Raw genomic sequence first — 21,969 nt, forward strand, 5'->3', positions numbered from 1 at the left:
AAAAAAAAAAAAAAAAAAAAAAAGTGAAAATAGCATTAAACTAAAAATTATGATGCTCAGGAAGCTTATGAAGATTACATTTAGGTAAGATCATACTATTACCAATTTATGTGATGTTTTCTCTATCATTACTTCCTTACATAAAACTATTCCTTATTTGCTTTTTGTTTCCAATGGGTTTTAAAAATTATTTCTGACTACTGGGCTTTTAAAAATGATGTCTGTCCAACAGGTATATTTATTTGGATAAATCCTACAAATGAATAGTTAGGTTACATGCATAATTTGGTTTCAGATTTGCATGTGTACAATGGCAATAAAGTAAGGTACTCTGATTTTAAGACATTTATTTCAGTGTATCTAAGGAATTGCCTCATAATATCAGATTAGCTCCTTTTCTCCTCTATAACAGCCACAATTTCTTCAAGATACAGAACAAGCGAAGATTGACAAATATCATTAGAGTCTTGCTGCAGTTCTTTTTTATAGGTAGACTTTGACTTTCCTAAAATACTATATAAGAAACTATCTTAGTATACAGCTAAGGCATCTGAAATTTCTTTCAAGCCCGATTACTGCCTGCGTTACTGTGTTGAGTCACCGGGACAGTTGCTATCATACGTAGCCGTGTGACCCACTCCATCTCTGCTCTTCGTTTGATCTCAGTTAAGTCTTGTTTTCATAAGTTCACTTTGCACTTGTCTTTTTATATTTAAACTTTTCCAAGGTCACAACACAAATCAGTGGCAAAACAGGGAACAGAACTCCCAAGAGAGTCCTAAAATATTAGAGGCTTCCATCTTAGAACAGTGATGTCATCAGGAAGATTTTTTTTTTTTCCTTCCCACAAACACCTAAAATAACTTCTTATGATAAAATCTCTGGAGGGAAAAAGGGATCATATCAATTTCAATTTTTTAGTATCTATTTAATTTGAATAATTTTAGAAAGAAATAGCAAAAGTAGAATTAACAATATATAACTTCTCCTATGCTGTTAAAACTATCAGACAAGAACCTGAGAAACTAAGTGAAGGGAAAAACTAGAACTCATTTTGTAAGCAACTTATCTGTCAAGCAGCATTTGATGCAAGAAAGAAGGAAGGTCTTGAGGGGTTTTGTTCAATGTCTTTGAGGATTTAGATGGGTTTTTATAATTAGTTGGGGACCAGGTAAATTCTATTAGAAATGCTGTGGGGGATTATTAAGTACTTTTCACCACATTGACATTCGCTTGCTCAATGTATTCACATAGCTTTTGGTTATTTTAAAGGAAAATTCCTTGTCACCCACTATTTTGCATTCTTATACAAAGTTTTTTCTTTCTTCTTCTTTTTAAATTCATTCTAGTTCACATTTCCTACTGTTTTCCTTTTTTCTGGACAGTTCTGTTTAACTGTCACTCAGTATTCTATACAGTGCAGAGGGTGTTACAAAAGTTGACTTAAGATAAATGAGCCCCTGATTATAGTACAAGAAGCCAGTTGCTAGGGCATGTTTTCTTCCATAGTCTTTTGTTGTTGAATTAATTCATTCAGGTGCTTCTTTTCATATTGGAAAATTGCCTGTTTCCAGGTGAATCTTGTAAAATATAGTCTTCATTATTGAGTATGCTCATATGAAAGATTAAGGTGGAAGTACTGATATTAAAAACTTATTCTTGTTTGGCAGCTCTATCAGAAAGCAGTCATTACCACATCTGTGATCATTTGAATATGTCCAGAAACAACAACCACAGATACTGAAAGAATTGGTTTTCTTCAATACCCATCCATCCAAAGGTACTGCTTTTTAAAACAGTCGGCTTAATGACTGGGACTTGAAAAGAAATATATTCATTTTGTAAAGTTCCTTTATAACCAGCTATGGGTTGGTTGGTTTGCTTTTTAGCTTTTGATTTTTTCTTATTGAGATTATATTCACGTAGCATAAAATTTATCATTTTAACAATTGTAAAGCATACAATTCAGTGGTTTTTAGAATATCCAAAAAATTGTGCAATCATTGCCATCACCTAATTCCAGAGAATTTCCATCACCCCAAAAAGAAAACTTGTGCCCATTAAGCAGTCACTCCCCATTCCTCCCTGAGCTCCAACTCCTGGCAACCACTAACCTACTTTGTCTTTATGGATTTGCTTTTTCTGGACATTTCATAGAAAAGGAATAATACAATATGTGGCGTTTTGTGTCTGGCTTCTCTCACTTAGCATACTGTTTTCAAGGTTCATTTACGTTGCAGCATGTGTCAGTACTGCATTCCTTTTTATGGTTGGATAATACTCCATTATATGGATATACCACATTTTGTTTATTCATTCATCAGTTGATGGACACTGGGTTGTTTCTACCTTTTGGCTCCTATGAATAATGCTGCTATGAACATTCATGTAAAAGGTTTTGTGTAGACATATGTTTTCAGTTCACTTGGGCAGATACTGAGGAGTAGAATAGCTGGATCATATAATAACTCTATGTTAAACTTTTTGAGGACCTGCCAGACAGCAGCAGCATCATTTTACATTCCTGCCAGCAATGTATGAGGGTTCCAATTTCTCTACATCCTCATTAACACTTGTTATTATCTGTCTTTTTGGTTATATTCTAGTGGATGTGAAGCAGTATCTCATTGTGGTTTTGATTTGCATTTCCCTAATGCCTACGAATGTCAAGCATCTTTTCATGGGCTTATTGGACATTTGCATGTCTCCTTTGGAAAAATACCTATTTAAACCTTTGCCCATTTTTAAATTGGGTTCTTTTCTTAGCATTATGTGGATAAATGTGACATAAAGAGAATAAATTTTGGAATTAGATACATGGGGTTTCCAATCCCTGCTCTCAATAATCTTGGGTAAATTCCTTAATAACAAGACATAGTTTCCTACCTATAAAATAAGGATAATAGTACTGGCTCCATGTATTTGAGGATTAAAAGAGAAAATGTATGTAGATGTGTGACACAATCAAGAACAGTCATTATTATTGATATTTTTAACATTATTATCTGAAATGAATCTCTTATTTTTTCAATGCCATTGATTAATTCATTCATATATTGACTGGGGATTTTTTGAACCCACGATATGCTAGACATTGTGACTATCGCAGTATCTGCCATTAAAAAATCAGATAGTTTAGCAGATAGGGAAAGCTGGATATGTAAGCAAATAATACAGTGAAGTAAATATTTTAATTGTGATAAGTACAGCGGACTCTTGGAGGTCTGAGGAATGATTGGGGCTTTGTGTCAAGGCCACTAATAACCTACTTGTTTGACAAAATAGACTGTCATTCTTTGCTTTGCATGTTAGTGAAGTTAGGTGCCTAAGTGTAATTCTCTATTTATTACCTATGAGACTTGAATTAAATTACAAATGAGAATCAGAAGATAAATATACTACAATTATGATCTTTAGCCTCTATTCAGCATATGGAAATACTACAATTCCATGTTTCCTTTAATGTTAATGCCTACTAGGGGCTTATCTGGGAAACAATGAAACCATTGCCCTTCAGGAATTCTGAGAGCTGACTGAGCCAGCTAAGTTACATGCCTGGTACTGGTGCCCTTAGAGATGCAAAAATTGAAGGACAAAGACACTTGATCAGTGTTTACTTTTACAAATTTTATAATTGTTTGTATATATAACATATTTAATAGTACGAAAAAGTAATCATTTTTCCATTTCCATATACAATATACTGTAGTTTTTGAAACCATAATTTTCTCTGCTTTTTCTATCTAAAGAGCTCGAGAGTTAAAAAAGTATCAGAATTCCATATGATTAAAAAAATCTTATTAAGAATTAACAGATACCATGCTACTTCTGTATCCCCACACATGTACTATTTTATTCCATTAAATATTTACATTGCTAAGATGACTCTAGCTCCAATTATAGCATTAAGGTTTTCAATGCCAAGATTAAGAGACCTTCTCTTCCTCACTATTTGAAAGGGCTGTGAGGTTCCTCCATCTTGTGGAATAATTATTATATATATCTATATACTTGTCTGTATGTGTGTGCGTGTGTGTATTTTAACCTTATGTGTCTGGTAACTAAAATTCGCCTCATAAGAGGGAACAGGACTTAAATTACAACTTATCTTCTACTGAATGTAATTGTTTTAAGACAAATTGAAGTACATTTCCAGCTCTTACAAAATTGGCAAGACACAAATGAAATACCACAGAGATATGAGACCTGGGGCTGTGAACCAGAAGTCAGATATCTGTAACCTCAGCTTTTCTCTTTCCATGTAGCCTCACCCTCCACTCACTCCATTATCTTAGCAATTAAACAGGGAGACTAGGCTTTCCAGATCCAGAGATCTGACTCTAGGCTCCCAGCTATCCACAGGATGGACCCCCAAATGCTACTGGACTGAAAAGGAAATATTCATAAGAAAATAGGCAAAGTGAGATATGCCTTGAATATCTGAGGAGTATTTTACAGTAGGAAAATGTCAAATTTAAGTTGTTGTTTCCCAATCTATAGAACTAGCAGCTTAAACCTGTTAAAGAAACTCATTTTTGTATCCTTACAGTGCCCAAATTTTGACCTAAAAATACACCTGATTCACTTTCTGTAAAGCATTGTTCATGAAAAGTTGAATGTACGAATATTATACTATTTGGAGAATCAACCTTACTTTCCTATTGGCTTATATTTTACTTTCAGAGATGTCAGCTCCCACACTAACATTTTAGCTTTCTGGTATTTTTATCCTTCAACCTCTCTGTGAAGTAGTCAAAAGCCTATAAACAAATACTTAAATGTTCTGGGGGGAACCCTTGAAAGGAACCCCACAGGGAATTCCTTTCCTGAGTGCAAAAATCATTTTGTAACGCCTCTAGGTTTAAAGTCTTCTGGTTTCCTAATCATCAAATAAAAAGAGTAATCTCAGGCAACTTTTGCCATTAAAAGAGAGTGTGTCTTACTGTTTAGAGGGAAAATAAGGCTAGATTCATTTGCAGTCTTATAGTCAAAACACTAACAATTTGCAGCCATGAACATGTTTTACTGACTTGCCCTGCTACTAGGAAACACAAGGTAGTAAATGAAGTATAGAGAACACTCTGTCCACCTTCTATGTAGTTATTCACTGCCAAGGGACTACTGGCAAAGTTATACTATACTAACATAGGAATATTGAAAGAAGAACTCTGAGACCTTGAAATGAATAGTCTCACACTAACTGCATCAAGCTGACAGCTTCTATTTTGTTAATATTAGGAATATAACATCGCACGCCCCTTGGTGATAGGATTACCCATTCCTCCTGGTCTAATGTGACAAGTGAACTGCTTGGGATTGCTGCTGCCTTTCATTAGCAGTGAAAATGATTTATGGCTAGAGATGGAAGTAAAGAATGGTGGATCCGGAAATCCCTCTTCCTAATAAAACCAAAGATACTGATCAAAGATGATTCATACCCCGCAAAAGATAGTCACTTCTGAATTATTTTCTTTGTAGATTTTCCAAACTTATTGCTTTTACTCTTTCTTTCTTCCCTTTGGGCCATTTTAGTAACGAATAGAAGAGAAGAGAGAATCAGTGATAATTTCTGGTTCAACAGAAATTAGATGACTTGGATAGATTACCTATTCCTATAAAAATAGTGTTTTTAATGAGAGTTTTTTTCTTGGTACCATATTGGTGGTGGAGGTAGGGTATGGTAATAAGAACTCTGAATGTGAGAAACTGCTCTCTATCACTGTGACTACAAGCAGGTAAATTAATCTCTCTGTACCTCAGTTCCCCTTATCTGCAAAATAGAAACAAAAATGCTTATCTTCTAGGATTGTAGTAAGGATCAAGTGAAATAATGCATGGGAAAGGGCTTTATAAAATATAAAACAAGGAAACTTTGGTTGTGGGCTAGTGTTTGCTCTCTTGTGTCCTCACTTCCCTCTTTGCTCAGTTTATTATGTATTTATTTATTTATTTTTTGGCTGGGCCGCACAGACCCATGCCCTCAGCAGTGAAAGCTAACCGCTGGACCACCAGGGAATTCCCTTTGCTCAGTTTAGATTCCATGATCCATGATGATAATCAATCGCTTGAGCCCACCCCTACCACACTTGCCCTCCTGTGCTTTCTCCCCTCTTTTTTACTCTGTTCTTGGCATAATATCAAGTATAGATTAAGTACAGATTAAGTTTTTAACAACACAACAACAACAACAAAAAGAGAATGGGTGGTGAATTTAACCCGAGCTCTACTTTTTATTAACTTTTGGGAAATCAGTTAGCATTCCCAAGCCTCAGGCCTCAGTTCCTCATCTATGAAAGAAAATGCTGATGATACTTCATGCAGTTGTTGTGAAGATTAAATTCAATAACACTTGTAACATGACAGCACAAGGCCTGTCACACTATGAGCATTTAAAAAGTTGTAACTATTATCAGCAGTATTTATAATCCATGATAATTATTTTTTCTCTGCTGAGAAGACCTGACACTAATTTATAGATGTTCATTTCCAAATATACATGCATATTTGCTATATGAAAATATTTTAAAATTCTGATTTAATTTTCTCATTTAATAACTTTACTGATTGTTTTTAAACCCTCTGCTGTTTTCCTTAATACCTTGAAGAGCCAAGAGCTTTCTAATTATTATTGTACATTTGGCTTATCCACAGTACAACAAAGAATTTTTAAAAAGAAAACTATGGTCTTAAATCTGTCCTGAATTTATAAAACATGACATATAAGATGTGCAAATATAAATACATGAATAAATGTATTCAGATTCAGATGAGAAAAATTTTTGTAATGAAACTATATGAATGATTCAGAAACTTGCCTTTCACAGCTAGGTAGGCTAAGTAATATTTTCCTCAAAACCCACATTATAGTTCCATAGGTTTTAATGTTTTCTTTTAGATTTGGAACACATTAGTCAAAATGTTGACACTCTTTTATAAGGAGTTTCTGGTTACAAAAGAAAAATCCACTTTAACCTTAGTGTAACTCAAGGCATTTAAACAATTCTCCACGGCATTCTATGGCCTCTTGTTATCCAATGAACGATATTTTAGTAAAACAATGAAACGTTCCATGTTCCTTCTTATTACCATCCATCATCCAACAGCTGTAAAATCACCAGCTGCTGGGAAAAAGAGAACTACATCAGTTCTCCCCAGCTGCAAGGAGAAAAAGCTGAAGATCTCCTCTTCACATAATTTCTGGGATCCCAGCAGGCTCGAATCAAAGTACAGTTTTCCTTGACACAAAAAATCTAGCCTTGTAAACATGTCAAAAAGCACATACACTATGATTTATTCCTGTCGCTACTGGGGAGAAAGTGTCTGTGAGAACTGTGGTAGAAAAGGCTGAGATAATAAGATAACAACAGCAATGTAGATAGAGGCTACCATACGCCAGGCACTGGCTATCATATTTTTAAGCCTCACAATAACTATATAAGGTAGACATTGTCCTCATTTTCTTAGGGAACTGAGGTTCAGTGAGACATTAATTTAGTAAATGCTGTGGTGAATCAAATCCAGATCTATTTGACTCCAGTGCTAGGGTCTTAAACACGGTGCTGTTCTGCCTTCCAGTGACATGAACAGATAAGGAAAAATTGAACTGGTGAAGGCTAAATGGAATGGATTGGGAAGAAGGCGAAACATGGAAAAGGTGGTACTACTTTAAAAGACACAGGAGGAGTGTTTAAAGGTAAATGAGGCTGCGAACTGGTACCCCACTTCGTGCCTTTTCCTACCCCCCTCTTCCAAAGAAGGAAAATGGCCCTAAAATCTTATATAGCTTAAGAAACAGACTAACTATCATTTCCATTAACTTCCCTAGTTCTCTATCATCAGCCATCAAAAATTCTAGCCCTTAAAACCAGATTTCATTAACTAATTACTCATCCTCACAACATTGGCTGCAGGGGATTTGGCATAGTCTATAAAGCAGCAGCTCTCAAACTTTAGCAAGCACTGGAATCACCTGAGGGCTTGTTAAACACAGATTCCTGAGCCCCAGTTTTAGAATTTCTGATTCAGTAGGACTGGATATATATTTGCAATTATATCAAGTTCTCGGGTAATCCTGCTGCTGCTGGTGCAGAGACCACACGTTGAGAATGACTGATATAAAGAAAAACTGTGCTAAAGAAAGTCAGATTTATACACACATACCTATGACAAGCTGACTAGTAAAAGAATACTCTCTTAAGAGGCTACCTTCTGTTCTGCAGGCACAATTTATGAATCTGGTTATTTACAGCTGCATATGTATAATGAATGGTGTTCACAGATACACAAATATGGGAGGACAATTGACCTATGACCATGCTCTTAATAAAGCAAAAGACTATGCTTTTAATGTGCAATTTGCTTAGCTAAGCAATCATAGGGATAAGAATATCACATTCAAACCAGGCAACCATGTCCAAATTTAATACCAGCTCTTTATAATCCAGAAAAAAAATATACATGAAAATAAAATGCACCTAAGCTTAGGGATGGGAAAAATCTGAAACCAGAACCATTCACATTTCCAGTCATAAGCCTCTGCTGGTCCAATTGCTTATGGCTTTTTTTTTTTTTTTTTAAAGGAACGTTTATTTATTTATTTATTGGCTGCGTTGTTTCTTTGTTGCTGCGCGCGGGCTCTCTCTAGTTGCAGGAATTCTTCTGGAACCAGATCCCTGCAAGCCATCATGGCCTTGGCCACTTACCTGTTTCTAACCCCTTAACTGGCCCTAGCTCCACGTGTGACTTGGTCTTGCCTGGTTTTGGTAGATGCTATAGTTACAGCACTGGGGGCTACCACCATTGTTGCAGAAGTTGAAATCAGTATGAAAGCTGGGGAGTAGGATGTCACAAGATGAGTATTATTTTAATTAGAAATGGCTTCCAATTTCAAAGGAGCCTGAGATGAGTAAGGAAATGAGGCTTCCATCCCATAGGGTCTTCTAGGATGGAGACTTCTCATTCTAACATCCTTTTGAAATGGAAAAAAAACACTTACTATACAATCCCCTTGACTTGGTTATCCAGATCCTCTTTTTAGGTTGATAGTTATCTATTTGGGTGGCGTGGGGCAGGGTCTACAGTAACTTTAGTGTAGCAGAGAAACCAAGCTGCAATAAGTCTACATGATTAGAGCAGATGAAGGTTACCTTTCCAAAGGGTAAAGCCTAAGCCTAGCTGGCAGCACACAAAGATTAACACCAAAGCCCAGGGAATTCTCTTTTCTGGTACAACACTGCATTGGCCTATTCATGATATGAAATGAGTGACTGCACAACCACGCCGAATCAAAGTATGAGGTCCGACTGGCCAGAGGCAACATCCCAACAGGAGATAATCACTGAAGAGGTTGCTGAAATAAAGTGCAGTTACCTACTCTCCACTACTCCTTGCTGAGGGAGGTGAGGGTATGGGATGAGCAGTAAATGATGTTCTTCATTCTTCAAGTAAGTAAATCCTGATAGGATGGGGCTGATGGTCAATCAAGTAGTAGAACAGGATGAAAATCTAGGCTAGCTCTAGATCTTTCTAAGGAAAAGAACAGCAGTGATAAGGGAAAAGAGAGGAACATTAAAAATGCCTGCAAGATTAAAAAGGAGAGCCTTCTTTCTTTTCACTTATATAAGACAGGAGACGGCATCTTTTCTTTTTCTTGTTGCAGTGGCAGCAGACTTGCTGGTTTTCACAGAACATGATTTCTGTAATATGGTCTGTTGACAAGGCTCCTCAACCACTGGAGAACAAACAGGCTGACCGTTAATGTCAGAGCTAGGTCTTCTCACGAAGCCTCGGACAAGGGCTATTTCACATGCTGGAACCACAGAGGAACCCCCGACACTGCAGGGTGCTTCAGTTAAAGCTTCTGAAATATTACAATGGAGTGATTGGCAGGTTTGGGGGGGCCCTGACTTCCTTGCACATGTAAATTCTTACAGAAAAGCTGGAAATATAAGGATGGGGAAGATTTCGTTTAGAGCCACCAAGTTCCAGACACCAGCCACGGATGTTTCTGCCCCATTTCACTACATGTTCTTTTCTGAGAAACACATTGCTGAGTGTTAAGCACTGTGGTTGAAAAAAATGAGTCACCCTCCCTCATCCTCCGTGTGAATCTCACAACTGCAGAGGCTGAAGACAGGAAGGTTGTCTCTGTTCCCTCTCATCAGGGAACTCACTTGGTGACCTGGTGGATGTCATGAGCAAGGTAGCCCAGTTGTCTGTGTCCCCTGCCACAGAGATGTGGCTGACCTTTGTCATGTAGATGGAGAATTCCTTGGTCAGCCACTCCGCCTGTTCAGGCATTAGCCCTGTGAAATAAAACATGCCAATTTGGTTAGCGATGTGCTGCCCATTGTGGGAGAAGCCCTCTTTCTTAAGGCTGGAGACAAGCTGAATCCGAATCTAATGACACAGTCGGCCATGCCTTTCACTTCTTGCAACCGCTGTTTTTGCAAATCCAGGCTGGTCACAATGGTTAAGGCAGTCAGGGCTCCATTGAGAATACATGGGATGGATCGAGATCTTCAAATGTGACTCCACCCTTTGGCTTCATCATTCATCAGCATCTTTGTAGGACCACAGTGAAGGTTCCCACATGCTCACCATGTAAGCCCATGTTCTTGGCATAGGATGGGCAGAGACAAACGTTAATGCCCTCTTGAATGAAGTGGTGCACAGCCCAGACATCCATGTTACCATCACCACTGTCCAAGCCTCGGTAGGCTAGCAGATGATTGTAGAGAACAGCTGTATTTTAAGACTTTTGCCATCAGCAGACCAGGTCAGAGAGGTGTACTGGGTGGCTCTGCTTTGCTGCTGGTACTGATAACTTCTTGCTTCAGTTCATTTACAATGACCTTACCCTCCAAGTCCCAGAGCTGGGTGTTGGGGCCCATGGTGGCACAGAGCCAGCAGTGGTTGAGGCTGAAGCACAGGGAATTGATGATGTCCCCACCATCTGGCATATAAAGGTGCTTGCTTTTATTGAGGTGCCACAGCATGACCTGGCCATCCTTGCCTTCAGAAGCACAGAGGGATCCATCTGGAGAGACAGTCACAGTGTTCAGGTGGCCCGGGGGGCTGATATGGTTGGATTTCAGTTTGCAGTATTCCAGGTTCCATACCTTGACCAGCTTGTCCCGGGCACAGGAGATGGTGATGGGATTGCTGCTATTGGGTGAGAAGCAAATGCAAGATACCCACTCCCAGTGGCTCTCACCCTGGACAGTGTATTTGCATATACCCAGAGTATATAATAAAAACTTCCAGAATTTTCTCTTCAGCCTAAGAAAGTGTTGCTAACTCTTTGAAAGTTAACATTCAGAGGATTTACTTTAAAAAAAAAAAAAGAAAGAAAGAAACCACTGCTTTTTTGGGTGGCCATGTGGCATGCAGGATCTTATTTCCCCGACCAGGGATCAAAACCATGCCCCCTGCAGTGGAAGCGTGGAGTCTTAACCACTGGACTACCAGGGAAGTCTCAAAACTATTGCTTTTAAATGCATACTCATGAATGCTTTATAAGGCTCTTGAGAACTCTGGTAATTTAGTTTGGTTGACCAGAGCCATTCAGGTTGTCTCATAGGTCATGAGACAAATCAGATATGGCCTATTCTGGGCCATGTTTTGGGGGCCTCTAAGCTTGTATCTGTCCTTTTGCTCAGGACTCTACCCTGAAATAATCCTATAAGGCTTGGATTACAAAGATAGTTGAGGAAACAAAAGGCCAGTGTCTTGGTCCATTTGGGCTGCTAGAACAAAGTTCCATAGACTGGGTGGATGATAAATAACAGAAATTTATTTCTCACAGTTTTGGAGGCTAGAAGTCTGAGATCAGGGTGTCAACATGGTCAGGTACTGGTAAAAGCATTCTTCCAGGTTGTAGACTGCAGACTTCTCACTGTGTCCTCACATGGCAGAAACAGAGTTAGCTCGCTGTCTGGCCTCTTCTTTTAAGAGCACTGATCCCATTCATGAGGGCTCCCCTCTCATGACCTAATTACTTCCCAAAGGCTCCACCTCCATATACCATCGCATTGGGATTAGGGTCTCAACATACAAATTTGGGGGTGGGGACACAAACATTCAGTATAGTGCAGCCGGCCGGCTCTCCTTCACTAATGCACTTAAATATAATGGCAGAAATTAATTAGCATCTTACCTCATGCAAATTTTCCTGTTTCAGCCTAGTTGGTTGACATGTATCTAGAATATCTAGGTTATTTTCTATTTGAATAATACCCGAACCCAATTAACTTAGGTATAACAAATTTTTCCATCCTTTATTTGAAACAATATTGGTTCAAAAGTCCATTAATGAGTAGAAACTAGTAGATGTTTGTTGAATGAGTTCCTTCCAAGTTCCTTCAACTTGGAAGCCCCAGCTTCACTTCTAGAAGTAATAGCATTGTTTCTGTTTTTGTAAGTTCCTGGCTACTGTCCTAGTCATTTCAGTTACCCCAATGCTATCCTGCACCCCAGCAACTCAGCCCAGCTAACACAGACTATCCTGCTGGCTAACTGGTTCATGGTCCCTCACGGCCGTACCTATATCAGGGCTGGGAGAAAGAAGACAAATGTGTAAGTCTACTCTTTAGGTAATGAAATAAGGATTTTCTGAGGCCTTTTAAGTTTTATTTATTTATTTTTGGTTTGGTTTGATTAGAAGTATCAGAGCAAAATATAAAATGAAAGAATTAGGGGCTTCCCTGGTGACGCAGTGGTTGAGAGTCCGCCTGCTGATGCAGGGGACGCGGGGTCGTGCCCCGGTCCGGGAAGATCCCATATGCCGCGGAGCGGCTGGGCCCGTGAGCCATGGCCGCTGAGCCTGTGCTCTGCAACGGGAGAGGCCACAACAGTGAGAGGCCCACGTACCGCAAAAAAAAAAAAAAAAAGAAAAAAAAAAGAAAGAATTAGAGTGCTCTCCTACTTGCCTAATCCTCATCCACAGCTCTGGATGCATCCCAACAAGGTACTTGCTGTCTGAGCCACTTTGTATCTTTTTTGGAAGAAGATGAGGTGAAGACAATGACAGTAATTTTTATCATCTCCCTATTCCTATGTTGCTATCATTCAACCAAACACCTATTGAACACCTTCTTCTGGCTCAGGTAATACACTCGGTCCTGAGGATATGAAGATCACACAGTCCCTGTCCTCAGGAAGTTCGTGATCTCCTGGGAGATGCAAACAAGTAAAAGTTCAGAGGAAAGCGCAATGAGAAGTGTGAGCCTGGAGGAAAGAGCACTTAAGTCTGCCTTAGGGTGAGAGGCTACTCTTTACAGAGGAAAATTATTGTTCATTCTGCTGGCTGGCCAGCAAAAGATACTGGGCATTAAGTTGAAGTTCTTATTTTTTACACTCTAAAATCTCCTTAACAATGGCATCCATTTACTGTCAAAGCTGGTTTCTATGTGATAATGCCACAAATATGATTATGCCAACCTCTCCTACTGCTCGCCTTACACTTTATATCTGGAAGTCATGGTACTAAAAACTGGCATGGATGTTTTCCAAGGAATCTGGTTATCATACTTGACTATTTATAATTCTAAAATGGAAGATTAAAAAAACAAGTTAATAGGCACTTTATAGGATGGGCATGGAGTCAGAGGAGTGAATCAGCAGAGGAAGGAAGAACCATGTAAGCACAGACGCACTCTAAGGGAACTTAGACTACCAAACGATTTTTTTTCGTAAGTGAGGACTTGTTTTACATACCACGTGGAATGCTCCAGGGGCCTTGACAGGTCTGAAGCCATCAACAGGTATACACTGATCAGCGTGGCCATTACAGAAGCAGCTGCCCTTGACAATGAAATCATAGATTGCATAGTGCGTAAAATGTTGAGGCTTTGCATTCAGGTTGTTTCTCTGACAGGGACAAGACTGTCGTTTTAGCAGCTGCACGCGGAGGTTGGTGATCTTTAGCTGCTCCTGCACTTTGGCACTGTAAGGGTTCTCCACATCATACGGTGGTGACAAAGCTCTGAAAATAACCTGTAAAGAAAAAGAAAATGCTGTGCATATATAGGACTGTGTGCAAACCCTGAACTATTTGCCCCGTGTAGTCCTGGTTTGATTTATACCTTTTATTATCTGTAAGTGATAAGATAACAAGAGGTTTTCAGACCTTGATCACCCCTGGGCAAGAGCTGCCCTGTTATTCTAAGGAACAGATGTGCTGCCTGTTGGGATGCAGAAGTATAAATTGAGTAATCAGCAGAAATCTGACTCTTGGGTTGAAGGCAGCCATACAAAGATCTTGGGGGAAGAGCATTCTGGGCAGAAGGAACAGCCAGTTTAAAGGCCTTGAAATGGAATCAAGCTTGGCTTATCCAAGGAAGAACAAGACCAGTGTGACTAGAGTTCAGGGGACAAGGGGACAGTGGAGAGGAGGACAGAGGCCACGTATGACAGATCATGAATAGAGAGCCCTTTATAGGCCGTGGTAGAGTTATCCTAACTGTAGTGGGAAGCCACTGGAAGGTAATAGGCAGAGAAGTGATGTGATCTGATTTGCATTTTTAAAAAAGGTAACTCTCTCTTGCTTCTGCGAGGAGAATGGATTATAAAGGGTAAAGGATAGAAGCAGGAAGACCAGTTAGGAAGTGACTGCAAAATAAAGATCCAGGCACTTATATTTCTAAATGCGGTATGACCCTTCCAAAGACTCATCAGTTATTAATTGGGACCACTTTCGCTTATGAGTATTTTTGGTTCTCCTTTTCTGGATCTGCCTTGCAACTTGTGGCATATATTTGGAATATTTTTACTGGAAGTAAATATACAACCCTTTGAGGGTGGATTTGATTTCTAAAATTAGTCGGAAGTCACTTGAATCCAATGCAGTGAGTAATGTACCTGATCAAGTTAGTTAACAGCACTTTTGGTTAAATGCAAGGTGTAACTAAGTAATGAGGCTTTTTATTGTGCAGGTTATAGACAGACTCTACAGGCAACTTAAGGCTTTAGTTCTGAGGAGGAAACCAGAGGGAGGAAGGCTCAGAAGGGACAGACTTTGGACATGTCTGTGAGTCTATACATTATACAGGGGCAATAAAATGGGCCTTGGGGTGGGGTGGTGCAAATTCTCTAGTGGACCTGTTACTTTGGAGGAGTAGAGGTTAGTGGAAAGGGAAATCACTGCCCATGGAAACCAATGAATATAAATATAATGTAACATGAAGCATTATTATAAGGAGGGCAACACTGTTACACCTCATTATGCAGTTAAAAAAAAACACCTCAATCAATCTTGTTGATTTATATAGTAAGAAATACAAAGCTCCTCTGAAAAATTCTTAAGCATCTCTTGACTTTTTAAAAATATGTCAAAAAAACCCTATTTACAAAAAAACAGAAATATTTTGATAACCACATAACAGTCATCCCTTGGTATCCGTGGGGGATCGGCTCCAGGCCCCCCTGGATACCAAATTTTCTGAATGCTCAAGTCCCTTATTTGGCCCTCCATATCTGCAGATGTGGAGCCTGTGGATACAGAGGGCTGACTGTAGTATGAAAGTAAAGTAATTATTAAAAAGTAAGCTTTGGATAAACTCCCATTTAGACAGAATGTATCTAAAAGTAACTTTCCAGAAAAAAAAAATTTTTCTTTAAGGAATACTTTGGAAAGAAAACTTTCATTTTATAAATTGCTTTTGCACGGAAAGTAGAAAAGGCAAGAATCTACTCTGTAGGATCACATATCCAGGTCTATTGGTACAGAACTGTCCTCAATGAAATATAACTTAAGGGAAGGTGATAATCAGCACTAGGCCTCCTATAGCCAGTTCTCCATCCAGCAGCCAGAGTGATTCTCTATTAACAGAAATTGGACCATGTCCTTGCTTAGATCTACACGCACCTAAAGACCTCCCATGTCTCTCAGAATAAAATACAAAGTCCTTATAATGGCCCTGCTTTGTTTTTTTTCTTAGTGCTATTACCACCTGCACATTTTAGTTGTAGTTGCTTAATGTTTTACTGTCTTCCCCGTCTAGAATGTAAACTTGTTTTTTTTTTTTTTTTTGGCCACGTGGCATGCAGAATCTTAGTTCCCAGACCAGGGACAGAACCAGTGCCCCCTGCAATGGAAGCACAGTTTTAACCACTGCACCACCAGGGAAGTCCCTAGAATGTAAACTTCTTGAGCAGAGTCACTGGTGTATCCCAGGACAGTGCCTGGCACAGAATAGGTATTCAATGAATTTTTGGTAAATGAATTGATTAACTATAACATTGTTCTTGGCATTCAAATAATAGGTGAGAATTTCAAATAACTTCCTTTTACAGGGTTCTAAACAGATTCACATACTGAATTCATGTCATAGCACCAGAAGGGGACAGGTAAGAAGTTGTATTAAAGCAATAGTTACCAATAATGAATTATTAACCAGTATCTGCATATGTAGCTAATTTTGAACTTGCAAAACTTAAAAAAGTATCTTAAACAATATTCTGCACCATTTATTCACATGGCAAGTGGTAGAGAGCAACATATTATGGAATAAAATTTTCCAATAAACAATATGTCACCTATTTGAAAGTCAATATAGAATTAATGTCTTTTTCTTTTAACAACAGCCTAAATCAGAACGTGACTTCATATTTTGAATCATTAAAAAAATTTTTTAAAAAGCATTGAATCCATTGTGAGCTTTACATGGGGTTTATTTTCCATATGACTCTCAAACACTGGCATTATGTTAGACATTTGTGAAGAACTCTTGCTCTAAATAAGATCAGTGATGTGGCTGCCTCCCAATTTATCAACCACAGTAGTGCAAGGACATGGAAAAAGGTAACCAGTGCTAACTAAATAAGTATTCCACTGAAAAGTCTACTGCATACTACACTGTCACCCACCCATCCTTTTCCTGAACATTGCTGGCAACTGTTTTCTGTCTCTGCTCCTGGCACATATTTACCCTTGACATTTACCCTAGTTCCCTCTCTCTCCCTCCCCGTGAGAATTGTTCAGCACATGCAGGACTACAGGAAGATCTGTCAAGGTTTGTAGGAACTTAGGAGCTCTTTTGCTTCCTGGACCCAGACTGTGGAAGCTGAATGGCGGCTCTGTGCTTGGTGTGCATGACACCACAGTTGGCACGCTGATATCAGCAGGGAATGGACATCATGACCCCTGAGGCTGCGTGCTGGAAAGGAGACAGCGGAGTGCCACAGACACAAAAGTGGATGGGAATTTAAACCATGAAATCTTTTTTCCAGAAAGGAGACGCCTTAATCTGATACCCTGGGAAATGGATCTACCCTGTGTCAGGAAACAAAGAGTGTGCCAATCCAGATGCTTCAAACTTCTGGCAGGTCGCCTTTTGGGTCCCACCCAGTTTTTCTTCAAATATCCCCAGAAGAAGCCTGTATGGCACTACTTAAATGAAGGAAGAAAAAGTGTAGAAGCCCTCCATATAATATCAGCCTCTTCTGTTTTTGTCCCCATCAGGAACTGGATGTACCTATGGGCCCATCACTGTTCCTCTGCCTGTGATTGCTTCTGAAGATGCACTCCTAACAAGACATAGTTTAAAAGCCAGAGGGGGGTTAGGATCAAGCCCACTTTGATATTTCCAGCTTGTTAGTGCCATTGGCCAGGATTTCATGATCTTATTTTTTTAACTAAGAAATTTGATTATGTTTTAGTGATTAATACTATGCTCATTACAGAAAAATCTGTCACTCAAAATGTAGAAGACATTAAAAAACTACAATTCAATCCATCCTAAAGGCAACCAGGGATACCAGCTTGATAATATTTTTCCATCTAAACTTCTATATGTATAAATATAGAATATAATGTAAACAACCTTGTTTCAACTTAGCAGTACTTTGTGAATATTCTTCCAAATCGTTAAAAATAACTCTACATACATCAGTAGTTCTCAAAGTGTGGCCCCCAGACTAATATCATCAGTATCAACCTGGAAACTTGTTAGATATGTAAATTCTTGGGCCCTACACCAGACTGACAAATCAAAAATTCTGGAGATGGGGCCCAGAAATCTGTGCTTCAACAAGCCTTCCAGGTGATTCTGATGCACAATAAATTTTGAGAAACACTGCTACATAATTTAAAACCTGGTTACAATTCCATTGTGTGGATATGACATAATTTATTCAGCCAGACTGCTACTGTTAGTCGTCTAAGTTGTTTCCAACTTTTCAGTATAACATTACAATGTACAGTCTTGTAGCTAGAATATGGAAGTTTATAATAATATCCTGACACATTTCCAAATGAGAAAATCAAGAGGTAAAGGAATGCATAGTTTTAAAAGCTATCTGAGTTTCTTGAATGAATCATGGACCCTTTCCTACATAATCTTTGGAATCTTCACATTTCTCTGGTCTTGCCTCACTTCTCTAATTCTGGAATCCCTCAAACTTTGCCTAAGGATCTGGATTCTTGGCTTAGGTTCTGCCATTTCTTATGCCCCACGAAAACAAAGAGATCTTTAGAAGTTCTGAACAGGTTAGAATCACCTATATGTTCTTTCTTTTCTAGAATACTTACAAAAAACTCTCAATAATACTGAGAGTTAGTGAAAATTGTATTCTTTATGTCTTATTTATACTCTGAGATAGAAATTTCAACAGAGTATTAACACAGTGTGAACAGAATAAGAAGTAGGGGAAGTATTTGGTACGTAATAATCAAGGAATTCTTTCAGTATTGAACTCATACCTGACATATTGCTTTGTACCTAAAATTTTATTGCCTGTGTTGAATCATAATAATTTGAGAAACTTAGTTATCACATTAAAAAAAAAACTTTTCAGCTGCTAGCTTGAGGAATATTTCGGGTCCAAGTTGATTACCCATGCCACGGACTCCTCTGGCACTTGCTCTTTCCATGACAGCATTTTTACACTAGTACATTGTTATTGCCTATTTACTTGTCTGTATCTCACATTAGACTCTGCTCAGTGGGCAGGCATCTTGTTTGTCTGGTTAACAGCTGTGTCCCCCAGCATGTCCCACAGTCTTTGGCATATTGTAGCATTTCATAATTATGTTGAACGAATAAATGAATGAATGATTTCTCCAAATAGCATTTTTTAAAAGGAGAAGCCAAATAGGGAATAGGGTTTAGAAAAATAAAGAAAGCAAGATGGTCTTACCACCAGTTCTGCACTCTTGATGAGGAGCATGTGAACACACACATTTGTATAAATACCTATGTAAAAATAGGTAATACATTTCAAACGGCTTTATGGATTCTTTCTCTTCAGTAGCACACAAGATCTTTCATGTTCTTCAGAAAACAAATCAGGCAGGCATGAGCAAGCACCCAAACACATACAAATACTAGATATTTCCCATGGTTTCTGGTCTAGTTTTCTTAGTTACCAAAAATAGAAGCTTCAGGATCATAACTGCAACTGTTATTTAATGGTTTTTGAAACCCTAGACATCTTCATATTCTCAAAAGAGCAGCTTTTGGTTTCAGTGATTTTCTCTATTTTTCTATTTCATTTTTGCTTTTATCTTTATTACTTTCTTCTGCTTCCTTTGGGTTTAATTTTCTTTTCTTTTACTAGTTTCTTAAAATGGAACTGTAGATCATTGATTTGAGACCTTCTTTTCCCCTAAGTGCTTCTTTAGCTGCAGCTCATAAATTTTTCTATGTTGTGTTTTCATTTTTAATTCAGTTCAAATGCTTTCTAATTTTCCTTTTGATGTCTTCTTTGACCCATGGGTTATTCAAAAATATGTTATTTAATTTCCAAATATTTGGGGATTTCCCAGATACCTTCCTATTATCGATTTCTAAGTAATTCCTTTGTGGTCAGGGAATATACTTTGTATGATTTGAATCCTTTGACATCTATTGGTACTTGTTTTATGGCCCAGAATATGGTCTATCTTGATAAATGCTCCTGTGCCCTTGAAAAGATTGTATATACTACTGTTGCTGGTGAAGTGTTATATAAATGTTAATCAGATCAAGTTGGTTGACAGTGTTATTCAAATCATCTATATCCTCACTGATTTTCTCTACTTGTTCTGTCAATTTCAGAGAGAAAGTTGTTGAAATCTCCAACTATAATTATGAATTTATCTATTCCTTCTTGCAGTTCTTGCTTCATGCACTTTGAAGCCTTGTTATTAGGTGCATAAACATGTAAGGTTGTTATAGTCTCTTGATTAATTGGCTCTTGATCAGTACGAAATGTCCCTCTTTATCCCTGGTAATATTCTCTTATCTGAAATCTACTTTGTCTGATAATAATATAGCCACTATCAAAAGCTTTTGATTAGTGTTAGCATGGTATATCTTTTTCCATTCTTCTCCTTTTAACTTACTTATGTCTTAATATTTAAAGTGGATTTCTTATAAGCAGCATAATTGTGTCTTTTAAAAATTTTTATTCAATTTGATAATCTCTGCCTTTAATTGGAGTGTTTAGACCTTTTAAATTTAATGTGATTGTTGATATGGTTGTGTTTAATCTACCATCTTGCTTTTTGCTTTATATTCTGTCCCCTTCTTTTTCTCTCTTCTGTTGGATTGAACATTTAGGGTCCTTTTTACTTCTGTTTTTGTTTATTAGTTATAACTCTTTTATAAAAAAATAGTGATTGCTTTAGGGTTTATAGTATACATCTTTAACTTAGCACAGTCTATCTTTAAATAATGTTTATCACTTCACATATACTTTAAGACACTTACAGCAGTGTACTCCCATTTCCTCCCCTCAATCTGTGTTGTTTTCATGCATTTGACTTCTATATATATTATAAAGTCCATAACACATTGTTAATATTTTTTTCTCTAAAAAGTCAATTATCTTTTAAAGAGATTTTAAAAATAAGAAAACAATTATTTTACATGTAGTCACCTATTTTCCCTTTTTGATGCTCTTCATGTCTTTGCACAGATCTAGATATCCATCTGGTATCATTTTTCTTCTGCCTAAAGGACTTTTTTTTAAACATTTCCTGTAGTGCAGCTCTGCTGGTTTTTTTTTTTTTTTTTGCCTTTTATGCCTGAAAAATTCTTTATTTCTTCATTTAAAAAAATATTTATGTATTTATTTATTTTTGGCTGCATTGGGTCTTCGTTGCTGCTGCGCACAGGCTTTCTCTAGTTGCGGTGAGCGGGGGCTACTCTGTGTTGCAGTGCGTGGGCTTCTCATTGCAGTGGCTTCTCTTGTTGTGGAGCACAGGCTCTAGGCACACGGGCTTCAGTAGTGGCGGCGTGTGGGCTCAGTAGTTGTGGCACACGGCCTTAGTTGCTCCATGGCATGTGGGATCTTCCCAGACCAGGACTCGAACCCGTGTCCCCTGCATTGGCAAGGAGATTCTCAACCACTGTGCCACCAGGGAAGTCCCTTCTTCTTCATTTTTGAAAGCTATTTTTGCCAGGTATAGAAGTCTAGGTTAACAATTTTTTTTTGCTTTCAGGATTCTGCCCCACTGTCTTTTGGCTTGCATTGTTTTTGTACAAAAGCTGCCATTCTTGTATTTGTTCTTTTGTACATAATGTGTTATCTTTTCCCCCCTCTTGCTGCCTCAAGGTTTTCTCTTTACTATTGGTTGTTAAACTATTTGATTATGATGTGCCTTGGGGTATTTTTCTTCCTGTTTCATGTGTTTAAGGTTTGTTGTACTTCTTGGATCTGTGGATTTATAGTTACAGTCAAATTTAGAAAAATTTCAGCCATTATTTCTTAAATTTTCTGTTCCCCTCCTCTCTCTTATCTCCTTCATGGACTCCAACTACACATATATTAGATTGCTTGAAGCTGTTCCACAGTTCACTGATTTATTTATTTAAATTGCTGATTTATTTATTTATTTATTTTTCTGCATTTTTTTTCTCCCTGTGTTTCATATTGGATCATATTTCTATTGCTATATATTGAACTTCACAAATCTTCGCTTCTGTAGTGTCTAACCTACTAATCCCATTCCATGGGATTCCATTTTTTTTTTTTTTTTTTTTTTTG

At 38.0% G+C, this 21,969-nt stretch overlaps 2 protein-coding genes across 5 annotated transcripts in view; both read right to left on the reverse strand.

The window, feature by feature from the left end:
* Positions 1-21,969, reverse strand: part of NTN4 (netrin 4) — a 108,453-nt gene that overhangs the window by 56,333 nt on the left and 30,151 nt on the right. For all 4 annotated transcript variants that reach the window (XM_007468220.1, XM_007468222.1, XM_007468219.1 and 1 more), the window contains exon 3: positions 13,717-13,995. In XM_007468220.1, the coding sequence (XP_007468282.1) occupies positions 13,717-13,995 (279 nt within the window). The remainder of the gene's footprint in view (positions 1-13,716; positions 13,996-21,969) is intronic.
* On the reverse strand, positions 5,333-12,028 carry LOC103075125 (guanine nucleotide-binding protein subunit beta-2-like 1). The gene is given in 4 exon segments (XM_082931434.1): positions 5,333-5,447; positions 10,754-10,790; positions 10,793-11,280; positions 12,000-12,028. Coding segments are annotated over 4 exon segments (669 nt in total).

The sequence above is a fragment of the Lipotes vexillifer genome, unplaced genomic scaffold (assembly GCF_000442215.2).
Source record: "Lipotes vexillifer unplaced genomic scaffold, Lipotes_vexillifer_v1.1 scaffold180, whole genome shotgun sequence".
Lineage (NCBI taxonomy): Eukaryota > Metazoa > Chordata > Mammalia > Artiodactyla > Lipotidae > Lipotes > Lipotes vexillifer.